We start from the raw sequence: 14725 nt of genomic DNA on the forward strand, positions 1-14725 counted from the left end.
CATGGGAAACTTAACCAAATCAAGACAGTTGCATTCAGTTAAGGCTCAAAACTAGACTGAATATACTGTATCAAACATTACGAATAATCAGATTGGTTTATGAACCATATTCATCCAAATATTCAAGCAGTTTATGAACCATATTCATCCAATTATTCAAGTCAATTCAAATCAATTCAAGCTCAAAAATAGTGGTTTGTTACTGCCACCCACTGACCAACATACTAAACTAATCTTGGCTTGGTAATGTGATTGGGATGTCAAATGGATTGATGTATTCATATTAAGCTTTCCCATGGGAAACTTAACCAAATCAAGACAGTTGCATTCAGTTAAGGCTCAAAACTAGACTGAATATACTGTATCAAACATTACGAATAATCAGATGGTCTCAGGCAAACTGAAGGATGAATTCAAGCTTAAATGAAGTGTATTTAAAGTCTTCAAACAGATGTAACATACCAGTGGTTCTCAAACAGGGGGCCTCAGCAAACAGAACGACTTAAAATTATTTAAATTGGTTGGGGGGGGGGGGCTTTGAATGTTGTGATTTGAGTAAAAAATGTTGAGAACCACTGCATTATATGGCATTAGGTTTTAATAATAGCTTTTTGGGGAAGCACACAGTCATGTCACAATAAGAAAGAGAAGTTGCTTAAAAAAACTATGAATATCTAAAACTGAATTATTTTTAACCTATTCAATTATGGAATTATTTAATGGAGTAGAAACATTACCAGTGACATTTTTGAAGAATGTTTTGGTGACCATTGACTTCCCTTGCATGGACCAAAAAAAAAAAAACTCAAAGTATCTTCTGTTATGTTCCATGGAAAAAAGTAAGTCCTGAATGACATGAGGGTGCCCAGTAGCCCCTCACTGCAGAACAAAGATCCAGGGGGCGGGGTTGGATCCACATCTAGGGGGTGGAGACGGGTAGGTTTAGGTATATGTAAGGTGCCCCCTGGATCTTGTGTTCTACAGTGAGGACCATCTCCGAGGGTGAATAAATGATAACAGAGGGACATAATGAACTGTCCCTTTAAAACTTGTATTACATATTTACACTAAAAAAATAACAGACAGTGTGCAGACAATAACAATTACATGGAATAATTCTATTTATTTCTCGGACATTAAACAATGTTGATACAGCAATATTATTATAATACATAAGTGAGGAAGCAACCGTCCAACAGCATGACTGTGTTGAGAGTGATTGTATGGGGATGCTGGATTCAGGGCCGAGCCTCCTCATTGCCTGTGTGTTGTGGAGGGGGTGTGTAAGTTCCCTCTTTAATCATCTTCTCCTTCTGCTTACGGACCTCATATAAGCGCTGTTGCTGTAACGAGTGATAATAATGTTAGTAATGTGAAGAATCTCAAATACATTGTTTGAATATTTCCGAATGTTCTTACAGTCTTTCGGCGGTGCATGCACTCGTAGAAGTCTTCCAGCTCCAGTTTGCATTCCCTTTTGGCCCGGGTCTGGCCGATGTCGTGGGCGCACTCTATCCACTCCTTCTCAAAGGCATGGCAGCGAGCGACCCGCTTCTGTGGCTGTTCCCCGCTCTGAGCCAAAAGCCACTGGTCCAGATTAATACCCAGCCTTGACTGGAGGTCAATGAACGGCATGATTCTTGGAACTGAAGAGAAATATTTCATGTAAAACAAATGCAATAATGCAATCAAGCTCAAGAACACTGACAAAGCAGTTATTCATTTTTATATTAAATTATGCCTCAAGGTTTAGAACTTGCTAGCACTTTAAATATAGCAAATAAAGCAAAGTGGTCATATGCAACTACTGAATATCTCCAAAACTTAAGGCCGGGACACACCAAGTCGACGGTTGGGCTAGTTTGTTTGGTGTGTCCCACTCGTCGGGCTCACGTCAGCGGCAGTTTGCCCGATTCAACATGTTGAATCGGCGTCGGGACCGTCGGCGTGTGTGAGACCTCTGATTGGATGTTCAGTTTAGCGAACGAGTCAGTGCCCGAGAATTAAAGCGAAAGTGATGAAAACAAGCAGGTAAATGAAGGCGGTACAGACAGAAGGCTGTTTAAATTTTACGTGATCTTTCAACAACATGAGCCGCTTAAAATTATTAAAGTTATCAACGTTACTGATATTCAAAACGGTAAGCAAGCGCTGCATTGTTTACGTTTCGTATATCTGCGTTTATCTCGTATATCTTTGTTTCGGTTTCTCCTTTTGAATGCCGAATATATACTATTGATAGCTGCTGATATGGACAGTTAATTCCTCTCACGCATGCGCAGAACGCACGTGTTAAGCCGGGTTCAGACTACACGATATTGTTGTCGGTCACGACAGTCACTGTGTCAGATTACACGATTTTGACTCCTAAAATCTTGTTGTGTCGTGGACAAGAAACATGTCAGACTACACGTTGCTTCCCGACCATTCATCGCGGGATGTCATCGAGAAGGCGGAACTAGCGACTGACTTCCGAAAACAAGAGTGTAAACATTGCTGAAGCTCTTCCGCTATAGTTCGCCAGCATTTTTCTTTCTTTGTTTTGTCGTGGTAGTCCCTCGATGACACATACAGGCAGGAGTACTGTTGCCACAGCTCCACGAACCTTTCCTCCATCTCATAATTCCATCTAGCAGCACCATCATCTCTCTTTCGTTTTGCCATGTTTGAAACCAGTGTATGAAAGAGCTTCTGTGCTGCTATTGGTCAACGTCACCAATGTGACAGAACTCGTCGTAGACGACGGGGAAAAAATTAAACATGCTAGTCTTTCTGTCGTGATGCATCGCAGACGCAGAATCGGTTGTCGTCCACTAAGACACACTACATGAGCTGAAACGATGGAATCTTGCGTCCCGACGCCCATTGTCCTTTACGGATCCCCACGACACCCAACATCAAGCAAATCGTGGCAAAATCTGGCTAAAATCATGTAGTCTGAACCGGGCTTAAGTTTGCCGTCGGCTGTAGTCTGTGCGGTGTGTTCGAGCGCAGCTTTTTGGCTAGTTCTTTGAAGTCGGCTTGGTGTGTCCCGGTCCTTTACAAACAAATTACACACACGGACAGAATACTTCTGTTTCCCAACCACTAGAATAAGGAAATAACTGACCATAGCTTTTACTGTACATGCAAAAACGTGATTTTTTTTCTGTCAGTGTAACTTTTTTCCCCGAGTATGTGAGTGACGTGACATGTAGACAAGTATGGTGTTTTCTGAGAAATTGATGAGAAAATGAATTGAGTTTATGATTAAAACAAGAAGAAACATTTGCCAATAGGCTCAGAAAACTGTAAAGAGAAACGTTTTCACACCTGCTGACAGATAAGCCTATGTGTTTTTGTCTGAAGTATAAACTCTGCTTTAAGTATAAAGTATAAAACTAATTCTGTTCAGTCTCTCGGAAAACAAAAAATAAATAAGAATAAGAAAAAAAAATAATTACTATCTTTATTTTGCATCTCAAGTAAATATATCTCGATTTAAGGATGTTTAGACATTTGTATTGGAAGACAATACGTTTTTTGTTTTGTTTGCTTTTTGCAGTACATGGAACAGTTAGTGCCATAACTTAATTTTAGACTTTGGGCTCCAATTTAAGACCTTTTTAAGGCCTTAATTAGTGGAAGGGCGAATTAAGAGCATTGTAAGACCAAGACAGAAATACAACAACGAGTTATTGTATCTGATTAGTAGAATATTCATTAGCGGCCGTTAAAACCACGTTTAACATTTGCAGGCTTGCTTATTTGACATTTTCATCGCAGAATAAAACAAGTTGTGCTGATAGTCGTAGTCCTGCTGAAGGCTAACTGGTTAGCCTAGCTGCAGGCCTGATAGCGATACAGCAGAATGTGTTTATTCTAACGTAATGTATGTACAGCGAAAGGTTTATACTGAAGCTAGTAGATTTATTAATAGTACATGAAAGATACAAAAGTTCTCAAATTGTAAATACAAACACTGACCGTTCGGTTCAGAGTCACTTTAACCTTCCTCAGGCCCACAGTTCACGAACGACCTCTCAGCTGCCGTAAAGCAGGCTTGGTTTGCGCCACTGCTGCAAACATTGTTACGTCGATGTCGCGCACTCACTGTAGGGGGCAGTGTTGACACATTTTTGGATTTTGAACTGAAGACAGAACCAGTGTTCATTTTGTAATATTTATGTAATAGATATATTCATATGCTATTGTTGGGTTAGCTCTTAGGTTTGTGTTTTTAGTTTTTTATTTTAATTCCAGTTATTTTTTTCAGTTAGCCTATAGAGGTTTTAATAGTTTAATAAGTTTTAGTAGTTTGGTATGTGCTTTTCTCATCTTTATTCGTTGATTTATTGTAGTTTTTAAAAGTTGTATTTTCAGTTAACAATAATAATTCTGCAATGAACCTTTAAAAAAAACCTTTGTTGTAAGTTTTTAACAATAACAATATACCTTAGGTGCATACAACTGTGACTTACAATATTTACAGATGAATTTAGCAATATATAGTATTTCTCATGAATGTTACAACCACTCTTTCAGCCTTTACTGAACTTGAGGGTCTTTTTATTGTTGTTTAGGATTTTAAGCTGGACCTATAATGTAATACCAGTGCAGTAATGTTAATGTAGGGTGTATATACAGTGGGTACGGAAAGTATTCAGACCCCCTTAAATAGACAGATAGACATACAGATAGATAGACAGACAGACAGACATATAGACATAGATAGATCGATAGACATATAGATAGACAGACAGACAGACAGACAGACAGACAGATAGATAGACATATAGATAGACAGACAGATAGATAGACATATAGATAGATAGCTAGACAGATAGATAGACATATAGATAGATAGACAGACATATAGATAGATAGATATACATAGATAGATAGACAGACAGACATATAGACATAGATAGATAGACAGACATATAGATAGATAGATAGATATAGACATATAGATAGATAGACAGACAGACAGACAGACAGACATATAGATAGTATTATAGTCTACTATAGAAGACCATTAGCATATATGCAAATTAAAGAGCTGAATAAATAAGTCAAACTTGCCACAAAGGAGGAAATGTTTATTTTCATGTTGATTCAAACACTCACAGCCAGTGCAGTTCTCTTTGTGGGGATGTACAAAACAACGGCAGATTTAATACGCCTTCCTTTCAGCATATTGCTGAAATATTATATAGCTGAATTTAGTTAACACTCATTTCACCATAACCAGTTTAAAGTTCAAATTATCAAGTAGTTTTCACAATCCGCTCATAAAACTGAAAATATAAAAGCATCTTCACACCAACAAAAGCAAAAGATGTGACAACCACAAGTCATTTGATCACAAGACAAAGCTAATCCATCATTACATGTAAAAACCGATGATTCTCTTTCTGCAGCCAAAGATAATTATGAGATTCCGAAAGCATAGCATGTTAAAAATGCAAAACAATTACACCCAAAATGAAATAACAAAATCATGACTACACCATTCAAATGTTTCCCAGAGAAGCTCCAAAAGAAAAAATGAAGTGCATAAATAAGCCTACAATGTAGAACAAGATAAATAGTGGGATAAAGTGCAGGAGTGCTCATCCATCCAACCCAACTCTCTCTCCATCCATCCAGCTAGAGGGAAAATTAACATAAAAAAAATGCAATTGCGCGAAACAAAAAGATTCAAAAGCCATGTGCTTAAGAAAGAGATAAAACAGGTCAAAAATCATAGTTAAATAATATTATTAACAACAGACATGCATGTGAATGGCAGTTCCATCCTTGATACTATATGATTTTAATACCTAGCAATAAAATCAACAATACATCCATCTCTCACGTCTCCGCTCAAGAGGGCACAAACAGTGTTGTCAGTGAGTCACAGACAGTGTAAGGTGCTCTGTCTGTAAGGCAGGCAGTCAGTGATTCAGGTGAAACTGTCTGCTAGTGAAGTTCGGATCAGTCTCCCATTGCACTGACCTTACTCTCACTCTGAAGTGTGTGTGTGTGTGTGTGTGTGTGTGTGTGTGTATTCTTCTGTGCAAACCGGGCCAGCGCGACCAAAACAATACTAGCATGCGAATGAGCATGCGGCGAATCATACAATTTCCAGGTCAATATTAAAAACGAGTAAAACAAACATACAAACAATACTGTAATGTGTCATCCATATACAATCCACTCGAAAGCCTCTCACATATACATGTGCTTGGCGACATTTCACATTATTTGTCTGTTTGTTTTCTAAGGAAATTCTTCTGGTCGCGATAGTACCGATTCAGCGCTTTTTTGATCAAGGCATTTCTACACTGAGAAGTAAACACCAACCAATGAATAACAGTATGAATTTCTGAAGAGGTAGAGGACCTGTCCGTGTCGGTAATAACCAGACGGGACAGTCGAGCAGAGCGATGAGTTCAGTTCCATGAGTTGTCTGGATGCCATTAAGGTGTTTTAATAATTACAAAAAGCAGCAAATGAACAGGTAAAGCGTCAAAAGCTCAGAAACGGCTGGCTTTGTGCAATGGCGAGTCTCTCTCACACGTACAGAATGACATTGTCGGGACAGTGCAGGCTGTCGGTGGGGTTCAAGGCTCTGCAGGTGGTCTGCGGCGGGGGAGCGGCGTGGCAGCTCTTGGGGTGGGGTGAGTCGCAGTCGTCGGACGTTAGCTCTGCGATGTCGTCCGACTGCGTGTCGGACATCTCTAGGTCGCTGCGGATGCTTTCTGGCTGAGCGAGGGTGACGTCTCGGAGACCCTCCCTGAGTGACATCCCAGGCGACAGGCCCAGAGGGGAATCCATGACAACCCTGCTCCTGCTGGAGCTGCAGTCCTGAGGCTCCTCCCCTAAGCCGGGAGCCATGGCAGCAGTGGGCGGAGCCAGATCCTCTTCAGTGGTTAGACACAGATGGCTCGGTTTCGTTTCAATGTCCACCTGGATCTCAAGGTTAGTGCCCTCTCTGAAACACAACAGATCAGAAAATGTGAGACAAAGCATCACTTCCAGGAGTTTTTAATCAAGGCTGCTGTAATTTTATATTTTGTTGTCTGGATGCACCAATATTAAAATTCTGGCCCATTCACATAAGCTAATAATTATTTTCATGTTACGGCCAAAACCATAAAATAACCATGTAAAATAACACTTTATTTTACAGTGTCCTTGTTACACGTTACATGTACTTACTATAGTGATAACCATAAATTATGCATAATTACATCAACTAACCCTAAACCAAACCCTAATCCTCACTCTAACCCTTTAATAAGTATGTTAATTACTATTTCGCAGTACTTCAATGCATAATTACACTGTAACAAGGACACCTTAAAATAAAGTGTAACCTAATATTTTTGTCTAAATAAATCTAATAATTATATGTCCTAATATATGTCTAAATACAATAAAAATAAAACACTAAAAACTCAATTAAAATAAATGGATTTTCATTTTGAGATTTGCTAAATATATTTAACAGTGTGATTTTATTAGATGACAGCAAAGGTAATCTAAATGTAAAACTAAGAAAAATTAGAATGAATGATTAAATATCCGATACTGATTAATTATAAACTATTAAAAAAAACTCTAATGCCACCACAGTAATTTTACATTTTAAAATATATATATAAAAAAAGAGAAAATAGTTATTTAGAACTGTAATAATATTTCACAATATTACTGTTTTACGGATCAATTACATGGTGAGCATAAGAGACATTTTTCTAAAACATGATAAAATACTCGGTATTGAACAGTATTGTGTATTTATTCATTAAGCAGTTGCTTTTATTCAAAGTGATTCACACACCTGTCAGGTAAGGTGTAAGAGGAAGTGATTGATCCTGCCATGCCCCTAGTGCTGGCACAGTCACTGGCCGCTCCCAAGCTGCCCGTCTCCCTTCCAGCACCTTCCTTTCCCAGCTCTGCCGCCTGCACCTCCAGCCTGAAACATAAACATGTTTCCATGAAAACAAGAACATTAGCTCTTGTGTATTTACCATACAGTACAGTGAATAACCCAGCATGCCCTGCTGCTGACATCCCACATGCCCTCATACCTGCTGTATTTTCCTGTCCTTGCACCAAGCGCTCCTCCTGCAAGTGTGTTGAAGTGGGGCGTGTCTCCCAGACCCCCTGGGGCGACGGACAAGCCCTCGCTGGGAGAGGTGGTGCTGAGGCCGCTGGCTCCTCCCTCCAAACTACTCTCGCCCAGGCTGGGAGACTTCAGCGCTCGCCATGCATCAGCAACTACATTGATGGTTCAATACAATAATCAGCACTGCAAAGTTTTTTCTCTGATGATACACTGGATCAATCATCTTTTTTTTTACCTGTAATAGGCCCGTCATCCTCATCAAAGTCTATCCTAACACCTCGCCCTTTCCCCCGGCTCACCCCGCAGCCCCCGCCGCGGCACAGAGAGATAGGCACAACACCATACACATATGCCAACATGATAGGGACACCAATGCCTGCAGGGAAGAGAGAGAGAGTTGGAGCTATAGTCAATCTCTGGGTTTGAAAACTAAGTTAAAAGGATAGTTAATGAGTAAATATGCTTGATTGGGATCTCAGGAAACATTTCTTATTATTATCAATGTTGGTAACAGTTGCACTTCTTAATATTTTTGTGGAAACCATGATACACTACCACAAAATTTGAAGTAAGAAAGATTTCTACTCCAAATAAATGCTGTTCTTTTGAACTTTCTTTCATTTTTTTCAACACTGATAATAAGAACCGTTATTAATATTTGATCGCTATTAATGATTGATAATAATGATCAATTCAATAAAATCAGCATATTGATTTCTGAAGGATCATAAACTTTTTTCACAATATTACACTTTTACTGTATTTTTGATTAAATAAATGCAGCCTTGGTGAGCATTGGAGAGATTTCTTTCAAACACATTACACAAATCTTAACTATTTCAAATGTAGGACCAGCAGTCTGTTTAATAAATATAACATTTTAGTATATTAAAACATAACTTTACAGCAATAAAGTTCCATTAATGAGTTAAATACTTGTAGTGTATAAGTGGATCATATCAGTATTGCTGTGACACGTCCTCAAGATTTCATTTTGTGCTTAATTTTCTCACAATTTCTATACATTGTTCTGCACCGGAAGCTGCGATTGCGGAGGCTAAATGCAGAAGCAATTGTTTATAGAGTCCATTATAATGAACAGGAACTGAAGCTTAAGCTTCACAAAGGATGAGTGTCATAAAATCATATAAGTAGTCTGTACAGCATATATTCCATATTCTACAGCCATATGATACCTTTGTGTGATAGACAGAAATTGACCACTGATTTGCTGTGACTGAATCACTGAGACAATGAGTTTAACTAGAAAGAAATCAGTCTGATTCATGAACATGGCTAGAATATTCTCTAAAATTCACATTTTGTGTTAAAGAGATGAGAGGAAGTCTAAAATAACATGATTAAGAAAAAAATCTGCAGCAAAAAAATGTTTTCAAGTGATCTATGACCATTTTCTATATCTAAAGTGTGGTCACATTAGCAAAATTTTGCAAACAAAAAAGGTCCATTGTCTATTGTTATCAGTGTACAGATATATGAAGCCCAGCTGACACAGAAGTCACTTTCAAACCAACCAGATTTCTCTTGGTCAGTGTGACCAACTTGAACTTTGCTAAATCTATGTGGGTAAATCTTTGGCCTTCAGGCAAAATTCCCAATCATGTGGATTCCTATTGAAATCACTGTTTTTTGCCTCTGAAACATTACCATTACCATCTTGTAAGGACGAATTGCTTTGCAGCATTCTTCATTTGTAAATCGCTTTGAATAAAAGCATCTGCTAAACAAATTAATGTAAATATGAAAGTAAATTATTTCAGGAATACTCACCCACGCTGACCGCAGCGATGACTGGAGCCGTGATGATTGACAGAGCCACACCACCAGTGATAGCGAGATTCCTCCTGTGATGGGACGTTTTCTTGCCCTCGTAGTGCGAGTGGATCTGTGACAAACAGCAGCTGTGTTACTGCACGGTCACAAATGTGCCTTTATCTGCTAAAACCAAAGATCTGATCTACTGGCAAAAAGCCTAAAGCTTCCAAATCTGAATGAATTCTTTGAAACAGAACAAAATGTCTTAAAATAACGGAAATAACATTTAATGCCAACTCGGTCTGCTACACCAGGAAGTCATTTTCTAGAATTATGGCAAAATCAAAAGCAATTAAGCTGGTTGAGCAACATGGCTGACTAGAGGGAAATTCCCAGGCCTTTTAAGGATATTCTGTTCCTGATTGCAGGTGATAAAGATTTCCGTATTAACTTCTAAACTGTAACGCTGTAGGGAATGTTGGCATTTCGCACCTTGCGTCCAATGTAAACAGGAATGCCGATAACCATAGCAGGAACTGCGATGCCAGCGATTAGAGTGATGCCCACCGGTGCACCAATCAAAGTGCCCAGCTGCCACAGAATCTTCTTCTTGCGACTCCATGGCTTCTTTCCCCAGAACGTACAACCTGATGGACTGCGAAGACAAAGAATATTATTATTTTTCGATTCGAGCAAGTCGTTTGAGAAATTCCCACTGATGGGTAGCAGAAGGTACCTGAGGTAGTGCAGGTCTGAAATCTCCTTCATACAGAGCCAGCAGAACTCACAGCCGCAGACAGCACAGGTCATGTGATTACAGCTGCCATCATTCATCTTGATGATGTAGGCACCGCATCGGGGGCAAGGCTTGATGTCATCAGCTGAGTGGGGATTAGAGGGTTGGGATTTAGAATTTGTCCAGGCACAGTATCTGCTGTAAACAATGTGTGCTGAGGAAGTGCTTTCTGAATGCCAGACAGGGAATAAGAGACGTTAGCAGACTCCTGCTGGAATTCAGGAGAGGAACTAGAGAGAACCCAGAGGAGGAGGAGGAGAGAGCGCAGTCCTTTAGGGAAAGAGAAACTTCAATAATCTGCAGTGAACACTGAAGTGCACAAAACGAAAGTGCTCAAGGGGGAAGCACACAGCAAATCAAATTGTATGAGTGGCTGATGGCACTCTGAAACACAATAAACTGGAAAGCAAGCACACTAGAGTTTTGACAGTTTATTTTTATCCACTAATTTGTGATAGTCTTTTTCGAAGTGATAAACACTTTGCGATATGTACTTAATGGAGTAAACAGTCAAGCACTAGGACACTAATGCCCTGCAGTACAACATGTACTAGATTTCTACATTTTCTGAATAAAAATGTGAATGGCGCTTGTATGTGCAAAACGTGATCCGGGTGGTTTATAAGGTCTTGCTGGGTGGTTTCTAGGGTGTTCTGGTTGGTTACCAGGGGGCATTGCTATGAAGTTACTAAGGTGTTCTGAGTGTTTTTGCTAGGTAGCTGCTAAGATGATCAGACTGTTTTTTGGGGTGTTCTAAGGCAGTTGTTAAGGTGGTTTGGGTGGTTTCTAGTGCTGCTAGATGGTTGCTGTGGTGTTCTTGGTGGTCTTTAGGGTGTTACTAGGAGGTTGCTAGGATATTCTGTGTTGTTACCATGGATTTGCTATTTTTTTGTTGCTATGTGCTAGGGTGAGGGTGGTTTCTAGGGTGCTGCTAGGTGGTTACTAGGGGGATCTAAGAGTAGTGTTTTCTAGGGCATTGCTATGTTTTGCTAGGGTGATCTGGGCGGTTTCTAGGACGTTGCTATGTGGTTGTCTCCTAGCCCAGGTATAAAGAGCCTAACCCCAAATTATATTACAGTCTTTGGATATGGCTTGAGTGTCCTTCACTGTATGTTTGTGATACAGAAAATAGTGGTTGATTGGTAGTTAAATACTCACCATGTCCCTGCTCGGCCGTGTAGCTGGGTGAGTGGTTACTGTGCGTTCTCAAGGACAGCGCCCTCTGCTGGCGGGCAGAGTCACAGGTCTGGTTAGGATGCCAAACTTGCTTGCAATGGTAACAGAACTCAGCACCACACCCTTCTCTTCGACACACCAGCCTGGGGCAGCTGGCACATCCAGAGGCGATGACTGCGAACCTGGCAGGAGAACAATGCAAACCAGGTCATCAGACTCTCCTATAAAATCTATAATTTCGGTAATTTAAGATATCATTATACCAAGTTGTGTGCAATCTACTCTTACAGAAGTACATGGTACAGAGACGGTATCAGACAGTAATAGTATGGTACTCTGATATATACCATGGTACTATATGATTACCATATTCACAAACAATGGTATTTCTATGGTACTTTAAAATGGCAGTGTCCAAAAATGGATTAATGTAAAATCATGATATTTTCTGTAAATGTGGCTGAGCAATACATGGACCATGTAAATATCTCTCACTTTTTAGATCTTGTTTTTTTAATTATACCATCTCTAAGGACATACTCATGATTATGCCCACAGATAACGTTTAATAAGATTGAAATTACAGAAATGGCCCCCAAAGTAATCATATACACAAGGATATCAGTGTGTTCCCTACTCAGATTCTTTGTAATGTCAAATTCCTTTTATAGTCAAGGAAAACATTAGTAGGTACAGACACTACTACATTATGGAAAATGAGGAGGATTTATTGCAATATGTTCCTGCCGTGAGAGTTTCCAAGTATTCCAGTAGCACTTTACTATTTTTCTAAGAAAATGACTTGGCTGCCAAATTCTACTTCAGACCTCAGAACAACTACACAGTAAGCACAATGATTATTAACAAACATATTTTTAAGTCTTTAAAAAAATCTTAACATTAAATCATTGAATATTTAAAACATTTTTAATGATTTTATGGCTGAATAAACACTGGCAGTAGATCAACTGGGTGGGTGGGTTTCCCTGACCCAACTTCCCTGTCTAACATTAGCTTATGCGTGTTTTTGTAAGCGCATGTTATGACCTGTTGGCTGAATTTAAAGCAGGTTCTGAAGAAAACATTCCTCCTCCAGCTGACACCTCATTAATCAGCTCAGTTGCAATGGAGAAGTCTACCATCCTATACAAAGAGCTTCCAATTACCTGCATGTACTGGCACACACACACCCTACATGTAGAGTCAAGCTGAAACTGACCTCATTATACATGATTATGGTCTACCAGAACACTCAGAGCTCACTAGGATTAAATACATTGAAATCAACACTCTAATTTGAAGCTCACAAAGACACCGTGGCATGCACACACGGTCAAGTGAGTAGCCAATGATTGTCTTAATCAAATACCAGCCTCAGTTACCCATAGCAACTCTATCTCTGTGCCACATTTCAGTTGCCATGGCGACTTATCACTGAGGGAGAGAGAAACAAGCTGTTCCTTTTTCCCATTGGTAGCTCTGGACTTTCAATCACGCTGAAGCAAAGCTGGTTGTGGGTGGGGGGGGGGGGGGGCTTATGGTGTGAAATCACATTTGAAATAACAGTTTAATGTATTATAAAAACAACAAAAAGTCCAAAATAAGCATTTACTGAAACTATACGACAACTTACTGATGTCAGATAAAGATATTAGAACAGATTGATGGGTAATAAGTAGCACCATGGACTGGAACTGATACAGTACAATTAACTGGGAAACCTTTTCCGTCAGCAAAACAAAGGTTTGTTTCTAAGGTGGGAGACTCCTAGTTAGTCTACAAATAGGCAAACGAACCATCTGGGTGAACCTTAATGTATCCTACAGCAAAAAAAGTGTCACACTTTCATTTAATAACCTCATGATGCAACTAAATAACCAGATAGCCAATTGTGTGATCTCTAATGGCCAAAATGGCCTTTTTTGAAAAATTCCCAGACCATCTGAAAACCCCTTACCACCAGTCGTGGGCCTGATAGGAAGTGGCAGTGACTCAAACATGCAGAGACGCAAACAGAATCATGTCCCTTAAATGTAGGTCACTGGCGCATTATTATGACTGACAAACCTTGGACAGGTTGTAAAAGGCCTCTGAAGTAAATCACACTCTCTCAGAATGACACATCAGCTAAACTAGGCTTCCCACACAAATGCAAGTTTTCCTTATAACTGTTCAAATGCCTCCTACACTTGTAGAAGCACACAGAACAAACAGAAACTGTTAAATACGTCTTCTTACTTCTACTGAATCTGACAAAGATCTGAAATATATAGATAGAAATGCATTTAATACACTATTTGGTCAAAAGTATGTGGACGCCCAAATACCACACCCTTGTTGAGGTTTTAGTTTCAAAACCATTGGCTTTAATAAAGAGCTGGTCCTTTCCACACAGCTTCCATCCTCTTGGGAAGGTTTTCAAACAGATGTTGGAACATTGCTGGATTTGCTCTCATTCAGGCACGAGAGCATGTCGGGGCGAGAAACTAGACATTTTAGGATGTCTACACACTAGCGAGTGTTTGACGGATATGAATGCGTAAGCTCTGTGTTGAGGGTGTGGGAAGAGCTGTGTTAGGCTGAAATCAAGAGGGAATACAGCAAATTGGTTTTCCGATAGCTTGAGCCGACTGAAATTCTCATTGGTCGATGGACGCTTACGTCAGGGGCGATTCTAGGATTTCAGTCTTAAGGGGGGCACAGTCCAGACTCAAAACATGAGCTGATATGGCTCAGTTGAGTGTCTCTTGCCTTCAGTGCCAGAGATCACAAGTTTGAAGAAATAAATTAGATTTTTAAATTATTTATTTACTATTTAAATGTTTTTCAAGTGTACAGTTGGCAATGCAGCAATATATATATATATAAAAAAAAAAAAA

General features: G+C 39.5%; 2 protein-coding genes across 3 annotated transcripts in view; both read right to left on the reverse strand.

The window, feature by feature from the left end:
• Positions 1–1103: 1103 nt before the first annotated feature.
• On the reverse strand, positions 1104–4067 carry ndufs5 (NADH:ubiquinone oxidoreductase subunit S5). Its single transcript, XM_016239522.1, has 3 exons — positions 3967–4067; positions 1420–1646; positions 1104–1343 (listed from the first exon to the last, which is right to left on the reverse strand). The coding sequence occupies exons 2-3, from the start codon at positions 1633–1635 to the stop codon at positions 1239–1241; spliced, it is 321 nt and encodes a 106-aa protein (XP_016095008.1). The 5' UTR covers positions 1636–1646; positions 3967–4067; the 3' UTR covers positions 1104–1238.
• Positions 4068–5060: 993 nt separating this feature from the next.
• The window catches only part of rnf19b (ring finger protein 19B), an 18656-nt gene continuing 8991 nt past the window's right edge, over positions 5061–14725 (reverse strand). For both annotated transcript variants that reach the window (XM_016239527.1, XM_016239528.1), the window contains exons 3-10: positions 11829–12028; positions 10611–10755; positions 10367–10529; positions 9890–10004; positions 8334–8474; positions 8061–8250; positions 7811–7945; positions 5061–6958 (exon numbers count right to left, since the gene is read on the reverse strand). In XM_016239527.1, the coding sequence (XP_016095013.1) occupies positions 6538–6958; positions 7811–7945; positions 8061–8250; positions 8334–8474; positions 9890–10004; positions 10367–10529; positions 10611–10755; positions 11829–12028 (1510 nt within the window). In that variant the 3' untranslated portion in view covers positions 5061–6537. The remainder of the gene's footprint in view (positions 6959–7810; positions 7946–8060; positions 8251–8333; positions 8475–9889; positions 10005–10366; positions 10530–10610; positions 10756–11828; positions 12029–14725) is intronic.

This window comes from Sinocyclocheilus grahami, unplaced genomic scaffold (assembly GCF_001515645.1).
Source record: "Sinocyclocheilus grahami isolate Dianchi unplaced genomic scaffold, SAMN03320097.WGS_v1.1 scaffold566.1, whole genome shotgun sequence".
NCBI classification, from domain to species: Eukaryota; Metazoa; Chordata; class Actinopteri; order Cypriniformes; family Cyprinidae; genus Sinocyclocheilus; species Sinocyclocheilus grahami.

Bases quoted from the DNA above. Each gene is read 5' to 3' on its own strand.
- ndufs5 (XM_016239522.1), bottom strand. From the start codon at position 1,635: ATGCCGTTCATTGACCTCCAGTCAAGGCTGGGTATTAATCTGGACCAG. The intron at 1,344-1,419 runs GTAAGAACATTC...CACTCGTTACAG, and splicing joins GCATGCACCGCCGAAAGACT to CAACAGCGCTTATATGAGGT.